The 17,174-nt window shown below is 37.8% G+C and overlaps 1 protein-coding gene across 7 annotated transcripts in view; it reads left to right on the forward strand.

Annotated features, from left to right (window-relative positions):
* The first annotated feature begins 7,705 nt into the window (after positions 1–7,705).
* Positions 7,706–17,174, forward strand: part of PECAM1 (platelet and endothelial cell adhesion molecule 1) — a 98,984-nt gene continuing 89,515 nt past the window's right edge. For 5 of the 7 annotated variants that reach the window (XR_008916428.1, XR_462249.3, XM_007482794.3 and 2 more), the window contains exons 1-2: positions 7,708–7,981; positions 8,071–8,097. Coding sequence is in view for 5 of the 7 variants with exons in the window: in XM_007482794.3 (XP_007482856.2) it covers positions 7,948–7,981; positions 8,071–8,097 (61 nt within the window). In the remaining 2 variants the exon portion in view is untranslated. Of the gene's footprint in view, positions 7,982–8,070; positions 8,098–17,174 lie in introns of all 7 variants that reach the window. The other 2 variants (XM_007482796.3, XM_007482795.3) reach the window with 2 other exon arrangements.

A 17,174-nucleotide genomic window follows, 5' to 3' on the forward strand; every position in this document is an offset into this window, starting at 1 on the left:
TCTTGATCAGGTCAGGGGCTGGTCAAATTCTAGCCTCAGGCTTAGTTTCAAGTTTTTGGTTTCACTATGTACTTGATCATCCCCACCCTGAGCTTTAGGCAAAAAGATCAGTACTTAGTACTTAGTACTACCATACATCCCAAAGTGTAAATTAAGCCCAGACTAGAATTCCTTGGGCTGGGACTCTGGACTTCTCCAAAGGTTTGAAATTTAAAGGGGTATGGGCTGGTTTATACCTCTATTTGCTCAGACAGGGTCTCAGGATTTGGATGTTGACTCAAGCATAGGTTCCTGGACCTTGGACAGCAGATGTGGGGTGGGGGTGTGGGAGGTGGCTTTTTCTTAACACAATCAAAGGGTAGGAACTGAATGGAAACCCAATTCACTAGAGAAATATCCCAAAACTGATCTTAGGGTATTAAGAAAAACTGTATGCAAATTGGTGCTGGGTTCTCACATTAGTTAAGTTCTATAGTCTACTATAATGACAATCTACTCAGCTATTTAAGCTAATCTAATTACTCCAAATACATTCTGTATTAGTTGATCATTCTTAACTGACTAAATGCATATTAACATAAGTGAATACCGGATAATAATCACTGCTTCCTAAGGAATCACTATGCTGGATAATACCAATTGGAATTTAACATAGGGATAAAATAATTGATTTAGGATAGGTAAGGGTCTATAGAAATAAGATAGGAGTCAAATTATTCTCATACTTGCTATCTTTTAGCAGCCCAATTAATAAGTTACTAAACCCACTTTAGCCAAATAACATTAGTTTAGTCTGGTTTAAAGTAACTTTACTAAAGCGCAGTTATAAATTCAGATCATAATTCTGGATGGTCATCTTAAATCTTTTATTAAATCATAAGAATTTAAGGGAAAAGATGCTTTATTATTACAATTTTTCAAAGAGTATTATCACATTCATTTAAATAACTCTACAGGGAAATGGTCTCTCACTCTCACTGATAAGATCAGCTATCCTGATAATAAAAGGGAGGCAAATTCCCTTTAGGCTAAAATTAAGATCTTTCTCAACCTTGTGGTTTTGGTGAAACATGAATATTCCAGTCAAGTATCTTACTTCTGGTTAAATTTTTCTCAAATTCTCACTGGTTCAGTATGAAAATGAATTTGATCTCAAATAAAAGGCAATTCAAGATTAGATCACTCTTCTCTAATTAGCTATTCTTAATTCTTGTCTTTTTAATAAATATTTGTAATTGGCAAAATCTATTGTTTTGTTACTGCATTTTGACCAGGGAAAATCATATCTTCTTCTTATGCTTGTAATCTTAGAATCATAGAATGTTTAGAATCAGTGAATTTATATATCTTATCTTAGATATTTATATATCTCAACTCGACCAAAATGTTATAGCAGTTTGTTTCTTTTCCATTTTCTTTATTTCTTTTCTAATCAATGGACAAACATTTTCCCAGTCAATAAGGTTCAAATATACCTTGAGGCACTAAAAAATATCTTTTATTTGTAATTTGTAACCATCCGAATATTTCTTCCTCCATTGAGTACTGTCTTGTAACAAAGAAAAACTGTTGAGAAAAAAACAAGAGATGTAGTGATCTGAAAGATATGGCTACCTTCAAGTGGAGGTATATTGTTTTGGAAAGGCCTAGATGGATGGGAGATGATAAACACCCGCCTAGGGACATCCCCAGGGCCATAAAAGCACAAAACCCTTGGGCTTTAGAAACCAAGTTTATTTTTATAATTGGAGTAAGGGAAAGTGGTAGGTAGGGTCTTAACACTACAGATCTAGTCTCCAACCAACCTCTTTTACCTCATGGTATTTCGTCTTGAGAATTTACTCAAACTGCTCTAAAACTCCTTATCTCTGACTAAGACCCATTAAACTCACTATCTGGCTATCTGCCAACCTAACTAACCATATTGTCTTTATTTTTATTTTTTAATTATTCCCCCCCCCCCCCCCCCCCCCCCGCCAAAATTGTCTTTTAAAAGGCAGAGGAGATAGGATTCACTAGTAGTTTGAATCCTTCTCAAGCCTGAGGCTTCCAAGGTAACCCAGAGTCCCAGGTGACAAAACCCTTGGGATTACCTAAACCAAGATGATATCTGACTGATGGATCTTAGACAGGTTGATCTCTGTACTCCAGGGAAAAGGCAAGTTCCTTCAATGGCAATTCTCCAACCCAGGAATCACTAATCTTTCCACAAGATTAGTTTTTCCCAGGGGATGCCAGAGCAAAAATCCTCCTTCCAGCTCAGTGGAAAGCCAAAATAGGAGTGACAGTTAAAAAAGTCAAACTCCCAAGATCCCTTTTTCCTTCCAGAATTCTCTCCCAGGGTTTGTGTCCAAATTCTCCTCCTTCCCTCTTAAAGCCAATCTTTGCATTTATCTCTATCCTTACATTTATCATTTTATTTATTTATTTATTAATTATTATTATTATTATTTATTTATTATTATACATTATACATTTATCACTTATCCTTACAGATCCACAGTTATAAATACTGACATTATACCCCAAAGTACTTTGCCTCTACTATTAGGAAGGAAGAGTGTCTCATCATCTGTTATTTGATACCAAGACTGGTCACTGAAATTGCTCATAGTTCAGTTTCCTCTTAGTGCTGTTGTTTTTTTAAATTTGCATTATTGTAGTGTGAAGATTGGATTTAGCTATCTCCTGACTATAACAATGAAGGTTCTTAGTTCTTCCTTTATTGTGAAGATTAAATTGTAATCCCCTGTCTATCTTTAGATTTTAATCCCAAAAGTGCTAACTCAGTATTTCAAGTAGATCTACCCATTTTTAACTACAAAAAGATGTTAACTAACAAAAAAGGTGTTAACTAACCACAAAAGGTATGACTAACTACAAAAGGTGTGAACACACATTTCATACATTGAGTGGGCAGTCCTGGAGAGGAGTGTCTGCTGTTATTGGTAGAAGTAAAATTTAGGGGAGGTGACACAAGAGGAAAAGGTAGAGGAAACAGAGGCACACAAGGATGGATAAATCAATATAGAGAATTCAGTCATTCGGAATTGGACTGGAAAAATTGGTCACTCGAAGCTGAACTGGAAGATAGACACTTGAGAGGCTGGAAGACAGACACTCAGACTTGGAGTGAAGACACTTGGCTGTGGAACTGGACCCCTGGAGGAGCTCATGCAGGAGACCTCAGACTACTTTCCTTTTAAAAGATCGCCATGGTGAGTGAAAGGCTGACTTAGTTTCCTTGCCTTTTTGGAGGTGTGAACCTCCAAGAAAGGCCCATTGTCTCCTTTACTCCTTTCCCCTGGCTAGGGTTTAGAATTTCTACCTAGCTCTGAGGAAGCCAGAGCTCTCTCTCCCTCTCTCTCTCCCCTTTTCTCTCTTCCTTAATATCTTCCCTCTATTGTAAAATAAACTACCGCAGATTCCATTTTACTTTAGTAATTAATTCACTTTGGGATTTAGAAATTAAATCCCCAGTGACCACCAATTAAAAATATTAAGTCCAACCAATAAAATTTAACAGCATTATTCTCTTGGTTCTGCTTATCTTGTTCTTAATCACTTCAAGTCTTCTTATGTTTTCTAAATTCCTCATATTTGCCATTTTTCAGAGTAATTACGGTCATCCAATCACTTGCCAATCACTGATGACATTTTTAGCAACATTTCCTCTTATCTGTCTCTTCTTTAACAATCATCTAGTATAGGATCTCATTTCTTCTTATCTGAGCTATTATGACAAGACCCTATTTGGTTTTTTTTTTTTATTTTGGTCTGGGTGAAATGCTCATCCCCTGGGATTTGTCTTTCTTAACAGTAGCTAAGGTTTTGGTCCTATATCTCTGGGAGGGAGTTCCCTATCAAAACAGATCCTGAGTTTAAAATAAATTAAAAAAAAAATAAGAAAGCTAGGAAAGAAAGGAAGGAAGGAAGCAAGGAAGCAAGGAAGCAAGGAAGAAAGAAAAAATGACAAAATGACAAAATCCCAGACTCCAATATCCTTCAGGCCACTATCTCCTATTCTTGCTGCTGCCTTCAAGACTGCTGACATTAAAGAAAGAAAGAGAGAGAGAGAAAGAATTGAAAAGCTATTAAAAATTGATCTGTATTATTCTTTCTTCAGCTCTAGCCAGAGAAATGCTCTGGCAAAACACTATAGATGTAAATTTATCTCTCTCCTCATCATAGTAGTTCCCTTATGGCCTTTTCCCAATATGTTTGAACACAACTACACATATTTCACCCATGCAATAATTAATCATATTTATTATATTTAAAAAGCAGCACAAACAGAAATGCAATCCTTGAAACATGCTTCTTTGAGCATGTCCAGTTTACCCAATATGAAGCCAGCTATGTGTCCCCTACCTTATAGGTGGGGGCAGCCTCCTTTGATTGGCTGCTTGTGTCTTTAAAACTGGCAAGACAGCCATTTTCTCTTTTTGGCTATTCTCTTCTCCACCACATTTTCTGATATGCCCAGCCTAGCCACCATGAACTGAACCAATTTCCTTCCCCTCCTCAGTCTCTTATCCTTGCTTCAAGAAACTACTGTCCTTGGGGTGGTTGTGTTTCTGCTGCTTGCCCTGAGTTTGAGCCAGAGGATTGCAGGTGGGATGGCTTAGCCAACCAGGCTGACATGGAAACCCTAAGAAGCCAAGAAGCCTAGGACTCGAGACCATGGGGAGGGGATGGTTGGACTTGTAATTAGAACTATGTTCTTTGGGAAACAAGCTAAACTATGAACCTAACTTTCACCAGAGACCAAGATGGTGCAGAGAGAGAGAGGGGGGCATTGTGACTTCAAATGTTGGGAGTCAGTTTGTGTATTTGTGCTTATACTTTCTGAAGTAAATCTTTCTAATTTCTGTAAGAATTGGAATAATATTTCTACCCAGATATATGTTTTATAAAGTTTATTAGAAAGGGTGGACAATCATTCCTATAAGTAACCTGACACGTGGTCCCTAGCCTGCAAGTCTCTTCATAGCCCAAAGCCTTGACTTTTATTGACATACAACACATACACAGATGCAAACCTGGTGCAACTGTGTTATGTCAGGAATGTTTGATGGACAGGTCAAGTTACTCAGGAGGGAGAGGGAATGAACTTCCTTGACACATTTCTCATTTCATTGCTTGTGGCTAATATAATTGGGAGCATACCTCCTATTCTTAGGGGAGGAACACTATTAGGGGGACATAGAGCCAATGGCATAGAAACTAGACCCCTCCCCCCAATCCCTTTAAGGTAATGGAGAATCCAAAGGATGGAGTGAAATGTAACATACCTGGCTTTCAGAGAGTAGAGGTCAGGGTAGTCTTTGTTACAGAAAAGTAAGTAAACTTTTCAGAAACAAAGGTAAATTTCAGAAAATAGAGCACATACATGCTCTGGAGAGAGACAGAGGGGAGGAGAAGAAAGGGGAAAAAATGGAAAAATCTCTCTTCTATGGGTCTGTAGTTTGGGAGGGAGGCTTTGATGAATATATCATCCATCTCAACAGCTGATACACAATTTGTCCACATATCTCTGGTTCTAGATCCTGGCTCTGAGAATATCACAGCGACAAGGTTCCCCTTTCCCAGTAGAGAGTTGTTCAATACTTTCCCTCCATTTCCCAGAACACACACACACACACACACACACACACACACACACACACACACACACTGTTCTAGCATTAGTATATTGCTTAGTGACCCCATCACCCTTTAGGCTAGAAGAATGAGCCTATGAGTCACATTAGACCCCTTCATTTAGTCCCTAGGTTAGGGCAAATTCCCCATGGGATTGAGGAGGGAAATGCTGATGTGATTTTTGCCAGAACTATCAGGCTGCTGTCTCCACTGTCATGATCTCCTTGGCAGCACCAAGATGGTGTTTTTGTACACATTGTCTTCCCCCAGCAACAGAATGTAACACAAAAACATATCACAGTTATCTCAGTCTACCACCCTTTTTTAACTTATTTTGTATTTTAGTATTACAGGAGGACAGAGTGACAAGTAAACAGACACAAGAAATAAACAAACAAAAATACATGTATATACACAGATTGACCACAATAAGATATACAGGAAAAAGGATGGATATAGGAACATAGAGTTGCATACACTGAGAAAGTAGAGAGATGTAGAAAGAGGGAAACAAGGAACAGGGAGGCTTTGATTTCAAAATATGCTTCTGTTTCCTTGATTGTGGATGTTACAGTAAGTTATTGCTGCTATGTGTTGATTAAGTTTTCTCGAAATTTCAGTCTTCACTACACCAGGAAGCATCTTTTCTGTTTTTATTTTCAAACTTCTAAGTTAATTTTGAAATAGGAGATTATTTTCCAATGAAATTTTAAGGGTTTTTTTTCAGCATGTGAAAGAATGACATGGAAGTTTTAGAAGTTTACTTTGGATCCATAGCATGTTAGCCTATTTTTTCCCAAATACTTACAAATCTCATCAAAGGTTCCCCAAATTGCCTTATTCCACAGGTCCAGGATATTACCTTTTGAAACCAGCATTTCTTTAATTCTCCTGGGACTTTAAATCTTTTGAAAATTAAAATAAAATTTTTTTTTGTCTATTTATTTTGGGTGGTTGGGGAGCAGGGAGCTGGAATGCAGAATGGGAGGAAAAACAACTTGGTTCTAACAGCATTCAAAAACAAATGAGTTAAATACTATTCTCAGGTCTTCGGTTATTTTTTAATCAAATCTCATTTAGATTTGGATATTAGGGGTACAGTAGAGTAGACTATAAAATGTGGAAAGGTGGGATAAATTGTTTCCTAGACTCTTCCTGGGTCTAGGGCTTGAGCATCATCATATCTTGATACCTGCCTTGTGTTAGATAAAATCAAGGGTACAGATTTTGGTTTAACTGTGGATCAGAAGTATAGCTCTCTAACCTAATTTGTAAGACACTCTTAACAATTACTAGGAAGGAATTATAGAGAGGAGGAATGGAACTTATCCCCAAAGCAGGTGACCCAGATGGTGGGAACCTAGTTTTACTCTAGAATGCATAAAATTAGATGGTACTAACAGCACTTGTCTTCAATTGTGTTGCAACTAGTTAGAAAGAATAATTAATTAAAATTCTACACAAGTTTTTTGCATCTTTTGGCTTTGAATTTGAATTCTGGTCCTGCCATTCTTAGGTACCTTTTTTAGTCCTCAGTCTTCTCTTTTGTAAAATGTTAATTGCAGTAATTCTCTCAGGATTGTAAAGTACTTTTTAATAGTGCAGAGCTATGCAGATGGTTTATTATGATTAATTAGCAAATCTTGATATCTTTAGCAAAGCAAAACTTTTTTTCCCAACTAGGGCTTAGCAGTCAGGAAAATTTTATTTAGATTTATGCCCTCTTTAAAAATGAGAATAGTAAAAGAGAAAAAGTAAATAGAAAGAAAGAATAGATAATAAAAGAGAAAGAGGTATCAGAGGAGAAACCTCCCTGGATGAAGGTAGAGAGAGATTGGAAGAGAGACTGCAGAGAGAGATTGGAAGGTCCCTTGGTTAGAATATGAGGGAGTAGGGAGGTAATGAGAGAGCAAAAAGGAAGATTGACAGGTGTGCCAAGACAAATGTCATTTGTGCTTCTTGTTTTCAAATATACTTTAAGAAACTAAACAAAGAAAATTAGTTCAGCAGCCCTCAGGAAAAGGCCAGTCATTTCCTGAGTAGCTATCAATTCCGCCAGAAGCTCATTGTTTCCAGTTTCCACTAATGGCAGCTATTACCTAACCAGTGAGTGCCACAGGCCGTTTGCTATTCACAAAGAGGAAAAAGCTTCCAAGAGTGAATCTTAACTTTTCACACTAAGGCTTACTTATCTATTTCTCCTTTTGAAGACATCCCTTCTTACCAGCTTTCCTGGTTGGAATTAAACTGCTTCGAATGTTCACTCTCAGGTTCTAGCCCGGGCAACTATTACTCCAAGACAAGATGTATTTGGTTCTTCTGGGGATGCTTTGGTTCTGTAAGTTTTTATTTTCTTCTCTTAGTCCTTAAATTTTGTGGGGCTTGAAGTTTCTGAGATAGTGACACTTTGTCTTTTTTTCCCCCCAGGTCCAAGTCTAAAAGGTCAAGAAAACTGTAAGTTGTGGAATTTTTCTGTCTCTTTCCCCTCTTTTTGTCTCGTCTGGGGATTTTGGTCTATTATCATAGATTTAGAGCTAAAGAGAATTTGGAGGTCATCTAGTCCAAACCTCTCATTTTACAGGTAAGAACTGAAGTATAGAGAGGTCAGGTGGGTAGCAAATGGCAGTCCTTCGGCTATGCCATGTTTCCTACTTGAGAATTTTCTAAATTAATATGAAATTGATTTGTTGATAGTTTTATGGATGGATAAAAGTCCAGAAACTCCTTTTTTGGGGGACCAGAAAGATATATAAAAGTTTGATTCTATTAGTACGCATGGAAAAAAAAAAACCTGCTTGGCCCTAAATTGCATTTAATTATACAATGGGAAATGCGTTGAAAATTCTGTTTATTTTGGGGAAAAAGTGGAAGAAGTGAACCACCTCGTAATCTGTATTTTCATTTCTTATTACCAACCGCTCTTCCATTCAGCACAAAGGGGTTTATTAGAAACCAACAGAGTTTAAGTGATTCATTTTGCTGTGGTTTTTTTCTCCTTCACAAATGATTGATTGAGTTTACATTTGATTCCAACATCAAGCAACTCAAGAGTGCCGTGATTAGAGAGACTGTCTCCTCCGCAAACGTTTTTGAAGTCTAGATTTTTGACAAAGTGAAAAGTATGTATTTGGAAATTTGGTCTAGGATGATAAAATATATGTGAATTGAGGGGTTGGTTTCAGGACTTTGAGAGATTGGAATATTTATGAGGTCTGGCAACAAAAAGTCGAATTTCCCATACAATATACTTTAGTTGCTAAATGGGAGGGAAACAAAACTGAGGCTTGGGGGAAATGGGTGGAAAAGTATTGTCAACAAATTAGCCCTTAAGTTTAAATTACTTAAAAGTCTCATCTATGGAGGCAGCATGGAATAGTAGAGAGAGCAGTGCAGTTAGAGTGGGAAAGAACTGGGTTCAAATCCTGTCTCATTTATCAGTTATGTGACTGCAGGCAAGTCAGTTGTGTTCTGTGGTGCCTCAGTTTGCTCATGTATAACATATAACATTGGGCTCTGTATAAAAGGCTGTGACCTTTTAAATCCCATCTAGTTCTAGATCCCTGGGTGGATGTGGATGTGTTTTAAGGGTGAGTGTTCAGTGCTCTTTAAACTTTTCAAAGTGCTTTCACCCATGTTTGGTCTTTATGATAACCTTGCAAAGTAAGTCAAGCAAGTATTATTGTCTTCATTTGATGGATGAGGGAGGATAAACTCCAGGGAATAGAAGTGAATTTTTCAAGGTACTATAATGAATTAGTGGTGGCAGAGGGATTGGAACTCAGTTATCCTGTTTTACAATCCACTTTCCTTATCCATAAAATGGAAACGATATACTAATCATTTCTTAGGGAAATATTGTCCCCAGGACTGAAATTCTCTTCCTCATTTCTACCTCTTAGAATCTCGGGTTTCCTTTTACTCTTACCTCAGGAACCACTTTCTGCATGAGGTCTTTCCTGGTCCTGCCAGCTGCTTTTCTCACCAGAGTTACCTCAAATCTGTGTTTTATAAATATTTTGTATATGCTTTTGTGTGGGTGTATATACACACACACATATCTATTTGTGTAGCTATCTCTCTGTCATCTATATCTATCTATCCCTGTGTTATATTGTTCAGTTGTTTTTAGTCATGTACAACTTTTTGTGACTCCATTTGGGATTTTCTTAGCAAAGATATTGGAGTGGTTTGACATTTCCTTCCCCAGCTCATTTAACAGATAAGGAAACTAAGACAAGCAAGGTTCAGTGACTTGTGCAGGGTCACACAGCTTGTAAGTGTGTCTGAGACCAGATTTGAACTCAAGGAGATGAGTCTTCTTGATTTTATATATGTGAATATATAAAATCATGTACCTATTTTTATACCTTCTTCCCATCAGAATATGATTTCCTTAGAAGTAGGGATTGTTTCAATTTTGTCCTTACTTCCTCAGTGCCTACCATAGTGTCTGGCACATAGCAGAAGATTAATAAATGCTTATTGATTGATTGATTGCTAAGAGCAGAAAGAACTTTGAAAAACTGGAATTTTGTACTTTTCCACAGTCTTGGTAAATTTAGTGAGAATTCCCAGGAATTTAAGACTCCTCATAGCTCTTAGTTCTGTGCAATGCACATTTAGTCTAATCATTTCTCTCTGGATCCAAGTTTCCTCCTTAGTAATGTTGTATACATAAGTATAAGAATTAGTTATTTCAGTAAGATGAGGTAATTGGACTAGGTCATCTCTAAAGTCTCTTCCAATTCTGATGTTTTATAATGATTGCAGTCCACAATTCAAGAGGACATTTGTTCCTTAATTGGAAATGATTGAGGGGAGGAAGAGATTCACTTGATTTAATCCACTGACTTCATGTTGGTGTATCTCCTTATATGAACCAGTGAGTTGACCGACTTGGGGCAGGTACAGATTGTGGTCATACAGCTGACAAAAACAAATTGGTTCCCATGGTAATTGAAAAACACAACTGTGGCCTTATAAAGTTATGCCATAAACCAACAGAATTGACCAGAAGCATATTTGAAGGACGAAGTGCATGGGATATTGTTTAAGTCCAGAGAGTTGGGTGGGGTTGTAAATGCCAAAGAACCATGGAGGAGACCAGTGGAGAGTGGGATGAATAGAGGTTGGTCCCTGGATGCTGTCATGGTAGCAGCCACAGAAGAAAGAAAAATGGGACCAAAGAAGAGAGAGAGACACTTCCTGTGGTCCTATGGTACCAATAAGCCTGGTTCTCAATGAAGTTTGTGTCTTAGTGACTGGCTGATATTCTGTTCTCATAGTTCTATGAGGCACAAATTGTGGCCATGACTTCTTAAGAACTGGGGAGAGAAGAGCCATAGATTAGGGACCCATTGAGTTCCAGAACTATGACAGACAGATTTTAGAGGTCTTCTCACTCCCTTCTTAACCAAAACATGAATCTCATTCACATCATCTACAAATGGTTCCTCTGGCTTCTAACTAAATACTTTCAGTGATAGGGAACTTAAGATAGCCCTTTCCATTTAAAACAAACAAACAAACAAACAAACAAACAAAAAAACAGCTCTGTAGGCAAGATGGCTCAGTGGTCTAGAGTTGGGAGGTCCTGGGTTCAAATTTGACCATGGATGCTTCCTAGCTTTGTGATCCTGGGCAAATCACTTAACCCCACTTCCCTAGCCCTTACCACTCTTCTGTCTTAGAATCATTACTTGTATTGATTCCAAGACAGAAAGTAAGGGTTAAAAAAAAAAAAGCTAAAAAACTCAGCTGTTATTATGGAATTTTTTAAAAATATAGGATGTCCCAAAAATCGTATTGCATTGAAAAACTTTAGTATTAGCTCAAGGCTATTAAATTAATAATTATTAAAGTTTTACAATGTACTATGATTTTTGGGACTCCCCATATTATCCTTATATGACTTTCACCCAATGGTCTTAGTTCTGCCTTTTGAGGTCAAGCAGAAGTCTAATCCCTCTCTCACCGGATGGAAATTATCATATGCTTTCTACATCTTTTCTTCTCTGGCAAATTCTCCCCTCCTTCCCTCCACTACCTATCATTCTTCTTTCAAAGACAAAAGTCTCATTCAACAACTTGATGAAAACTAGCTACATGGCTTGGGGAATGATAGAAATCTGGACTTGGAATCAGAAAAAGGAATTAAAATCCAGTTTCTGACACTTCCTAGCAATGTTGCCTTGGGCAAGTTATTTAACCTTTGCTAGCCTCAATTTTCTTATTTGTAAAGTGAAGATAATAATAGCACCTACCTTTAAGGGTTGTTTTGAGGATAAAATGAAATAATATTTGTAAAGTATTTTGCAGACCTTAAAACACTTTATAAATTCTAGTTGTTATTCTTCTTCTTATTATTGTATTAAAATTGTATCTTGTTCTGGTCCCCCGACTACTTCCTTCCCCTGCCCCTAGTCAGTATAGTAAGTTTATAAGTAGCTAGTATATAATAGCAATAGCAGGAAGTAAGATCGCAAAGGGGAACCTAGAAGTCACGTACAGACCATTTCAGAGATCAAATTTGTAAATTATTTCATATATTAACCAAAAAACCCACAGCTAAGAGCTATGTGCTGAATTTGGAGAAGCCAGCCAGGCTTTATTTATTGTCAGGGACTTTGTGTCCTCTGATATATAAAAATCAGATAATTTCCAGATTTCTGTAGTAAAACCAGAACACTGAATGGTGCTGTTCATTTTGAGATAATTTGGATGTGTTAACTTTCAAGTTTTCCTGACAATTTAAGATGATTTGAATATATTGATGAACTATCCCCAAGGTGGTACAGATAAGAGTAAGTCAGTTCCTCTCCCCAAACCCTACAAAATGAAGACTCCAAATTCCTGTCCTCCAAGCACTCTTCTATCTCCTAAGGGTCCATGCCACTTGAGTTTTCCCAACTTTAATCCATCATGGGTGATGATCTGTGCCTCTCCTCTTCTCTATATTTTTCCCCATGATGGCTTCTTTTCTTCATCACACTATCCCTGTCCCTACATCATCTGCCTTTGTACCCCTTTTTATGGCTTTTCTTTGCATTTTCTTTGTCTTTACCCTTGTACTTTCTATGCCTTATTAAAGTGTAATTGCAGCCTCATTCTCTGCCGCCATCATTGTCTTTCCTGGGTAGTCCCCAAAGAACTAAGTATCCTTGTCTCATTTCATAATTTCATAAATTAACTATAAATTTATTACTATTATTATTGCTGTTGTTCAGTCACTCAGTTATGTCTGACTCTTTGTGACTCTATGAACCATGGCAACCCATGGGGGTTTCCTTGGCAAAGATAGTGGAGTAGTTTGCCATTTTCTTCTTCAGCGAATCTAGTGAATCCTTTTGGCAGGCAATCAGTGGTTATATGATTTTTCTTTGCCTTTCTTTGAGTCTCAGTTTCCTTCTCTATAAAATGAGAGTACTAGATTAAATGACCACTAAGGCCTATCTCTAAATCTAAGACCTCTTAGTTGATGTCTATGAGCCTTAGCAGGATGGAGTCCTCACTCAACAGGTATTTCTTATCTGGTCAAAGAATCTAGTAATAATTTTATTATCCTCCATGATTCAGATAATTTGCTGGAATCCACTGGATAGCCAAATACTGAAACTGAAGCTTAAATATTTTGGCCACATGATAAGATAGGACTTGTTGGAAAAGTCCCTGATGTTGGGAAAGACTGAAGATAAAAGGAGAAGGGGACAGCAGAGGATGAGATGAATAGTGTCATGGAAACAACAAACATGAACTTGAGCAGACTTTGGGAGATGATGGAGGATAGAAGGGACTATGTATGGTCCATGGGGTCATGAAGAGTTGATTCTACTGAACAATAACACCTTCCATGATCCAGTAACATTGGCCTCCTTGCTGTTCCTGGCATTAGACTCTACATCACCCCTCTCAGCATTTTTGTTGGCTATCTCCAATGCCCAATGTTCTCTCCCTCTTCATCTTTGCCCTGTGGCTTTTCTGACATCCTTTAAGTGCAAGCCAAAAGCCTTGCTTTGCAAGAAACCTTTCCCTATCCCCCTTAACACTAGTACGTTCTGTTGACTCTAGTTTATCCTATCTCTGACTTTTTTGTAGTTGTTTTCATCTTTTTTCCTCTGTTGGATTTATGAACTCTGAGAGTAGGATTTTTTTTTGCATTTTTTTGGTCAAACACAGTATTTGGCACATCTGTTATTATTGTTTTAGTTACTCCAGCTGTGTCTGAATCTTTGCAATCCTGTTTGGGGTTTTCTTGGCAAAGGCACTGGAGTAGTTTGCTATTCACTTTTCCAGCTTATTTTATAAATGAGAAAACTGAGGCAAACATGGGTAAATGTCTTATCTAGGGTCACACAAATAGTAAGTGTCTGAGGCTGGATTTGAACTCAGAAAGATGAGTTTTTCTGACTCTGGGCCCAGAACTTTATCCACTCCATCACCTAGTTGCCCATCTGGCATAAAGTAAGTGCTTAATAAATACTTCTTGATTGACCAAATAAAAAATGCAGCTGTTGGTTGCCTACTCCAGTGTCCAGTCTAAATCAATTTAACTAACTTAACTAATTCATAGAACCCTTACTATGTGCTCAGAAGTTGATGAAGGATACAACAGAAATTGAAGAAATTGTGTATGACTTGAAGAATTAACTCTTTATTATGCCCCAAAGCTTCCTAAGCTCATCCACAGTGGGCAAGGGAGACCAAGAGCAGAAAATTTATTCTAGGAACCAGGAACATAGGACAGAGAAGCATGAGAAAATAGTCAATTTCCATTATGGATAGCAGTCAGGATTCTTTGCTAGCAGAGACTGCAAAGGATTATAAGATATTAAAGGTAAAAGGTATCTTCCAGGAAACTTGCCTGTAGGTTGATATATATGCCAGTGGCTTCTACCTAGTAGCCATTTATTGCTCAGTCCTTCAACTCTTGTCCAAGACCTTTGGAATCTATTTTTTCTGCCTTATCCTCCTTTTGGATTTCCACCTAATGAACTCCACAACGTGGCTGCCTGTTATATGAAAACCTCTGGATGTCATAGAGACATCTCAAAGTCTAAAGCAAGGGGGCAGCTGGGTAGCTCAGTGGATTGAGAGCCAGGTCTAGAGATGGGAGGTCCTAGGTTCAAATCTGACCTCAGACACTTCCCAGCTGTGTGACCCTGGGCAAGTCACTTGACCCCCATTGCCTAGCCCTTACCACTCTTCTGCCTTGGAGCCAATACAAATCCAAGACAGAAGGCAAGGGTTTAAAAAAAAAAGTCTAAAGCAGAATCTCCCACCCAACTCACTCTATTTTGAACTTTTCTTTTTCTATTGCGTATACCACCATTCTTTAGTCTCCCAAATTTGTAACCATGGAATTATCCTCAATTCTTCACTCTCCCTCATGTCATAGATCCAATCAGTTGCCAAATATTGCTGGTTTTGTCCCCACATTATTTTTCTTCATTTTTTATACAAAAAAACTTACCTTTTTTGTCTTAGAATCAATATTGCATACTGATTCTATTCAGTTTATTCTCCTATGGTCCTGCTTACCATCTATGTAATTTTCTAGACCAAAGTGCCCTTCCTTAGTCTCTACTCCTCAATGAAAATTATCTTTTTCTATTAGAATGTTAATTCCAGGAATTTTCTTTGCTTTGGGATTTGTATCCCTAGCACTTAGAATAGTGGTAGGCACATAGTAATGCCTTACTTAATAAATGCTTTATCACTCATTCATCCATTCATTTTATTCATATGTGTTTATTATTATTAAATATAAGCTTCTTAAAACAAGAGATTGTTCATTCTTTGTATTTTTATTCCCAATTCCTAGCAAGGTGTTTGGAATTTGGTAGATCAGGGGTTGGCCAGCCAAATCCTGTCCAGCGCTCACTTTTGTCAAATGCTTATGAACTAAGAATGATTTTGTTCAGTTTTTCAGTGGGCTGCACAAAAGCAGACCTTGCCAGATTTGATCCTTGGATGTAGTTTGTCTTCAGCACATGCTTAAGAAATGTTTTTGATTGGGGGACAGCTAGGTGGCTCAGTGGATTGAGAGCCAGGTCCAGAGATGGGAGGTCCTGGGTTCAAATGTGACCTCTGACACTTCCTGTGTGACCTTGGGCAAGTCCCTTAACCTCCATTGCCTAACCCTTACCACTCTTCTGCCTTGGACCCAATATACTCTATGAATTCCAAGACAGAAGGTAAGGGTTAAGAAGAAAAAAAAAAGAAATGCTTTTGATTGACTAATTTTATTTCTCCTAAGCTTAATTTTTTAAAGTTTCATAGGAAACTCCCTCATTCAAAAATATTGGAATTTGGGAACTATGTCAATCAATCAACCAATAAGCATTTACTTGCTATATATCAATAATACAAAGAAATACAAACAAATACTACAAAGAAAACAAATGGAAATAGTTTCTGACCTCAAGGTGCTTCCATATATAAAAAATGCTATAGATATATTTGGGGGTAAGGGAGGGAGGCACAAAAAAAAGCTTCATGGAAAGGGTGGTACTTCATCTGAATCTTAAAGGAAATTAGGGATTCTAAGAGGCCAGTACAAGGAGGGAATATACTCCAGGCCTGGTAGGATACTCAAGACATGGAATGTCATAAATGAAAAACGAAAAGAAAGACAGTCTGTTTGGACCATAGAGCGCATGAAGGAGAGTAATATATGTAACATGCTTTGGCTCCCCCTCCCCTAGTCACTGAAGTTTCCCCCAAACATCTATTTCAATGACTGGCAAGCTTAGGATTGCTCAATCTTGAAAGGTAGGTTACATTTGCAAATATAAATGTAAGATGCAAATGTAAAAAATCGCAAATTTGCAAACAAAACAAAAGTGGAAAAGATAGTTTATTGTCAGGTTATGAAAGGCTTTGAATGCCTAACAAAGGAACTGTGTTTGACCAAATAGATAGTGAGAGGCAGCATTCCTTAGAGGAGAGCACAGGTTGCCTGGGTAACTTTAGGCAAATCACTTAGCCTATCAGTGCTCTAGACAACTCTCTAAGACCATGAAGAATCTCTAAGAGAAGATGCTGACCTTCAAGAGCAGACATTCTTCGCTGTGAGCTCTTTACACCCGTGAAATGAGAGATCCTGTTCCTGTCTCCTATCTCTAACGCTCTGGGAACTTTTGAGGTTGACTGAACAGGGGAAATTACTTGAGTAGCCAAGCTGAGCATGGCTTGGAGTGGGGAAGAGTCCTGAGGCAGGTACATCAAATAGGAGGCTATTTTTAATAATCTAGGTGAAGAATGATGAGGTCTTGAACTGGGATAGAGGTCAAAGGAGTAAGGAAAAGGGAATATATATTAAAGAGGTGTGGAGGTAAAAGTGGCAAGACTTGTTATTCTTTTCTTTTTTTTTTTAACTCAAATTTCTGTCTTAGTAACAACTCTAAGGCAAAAGGCAAGGACTGGGCAAACAGGGATAACTGACTTGCCCAGGGTCACACAGCTAGTGTCTGAGGGTAGATTTGAACCCCGATCTCCTGAACTCTGGATCTGATGCTCTATCTACTGTGCCA

This window comes from Monodelphis domestica, chromosome 2 (assembly GCF_027887165.1).
Source record: "Monodelphis domestica isolate mMonDom1 chromosome 2, mMonDom1.pri, whole genome shotgun sequence".
NCBI lineage: Eukaryota > Metazoa > Chordata > Mammalia > Didelphimorphia > Didelphidae > Monodelphis > Monodelphis domestica.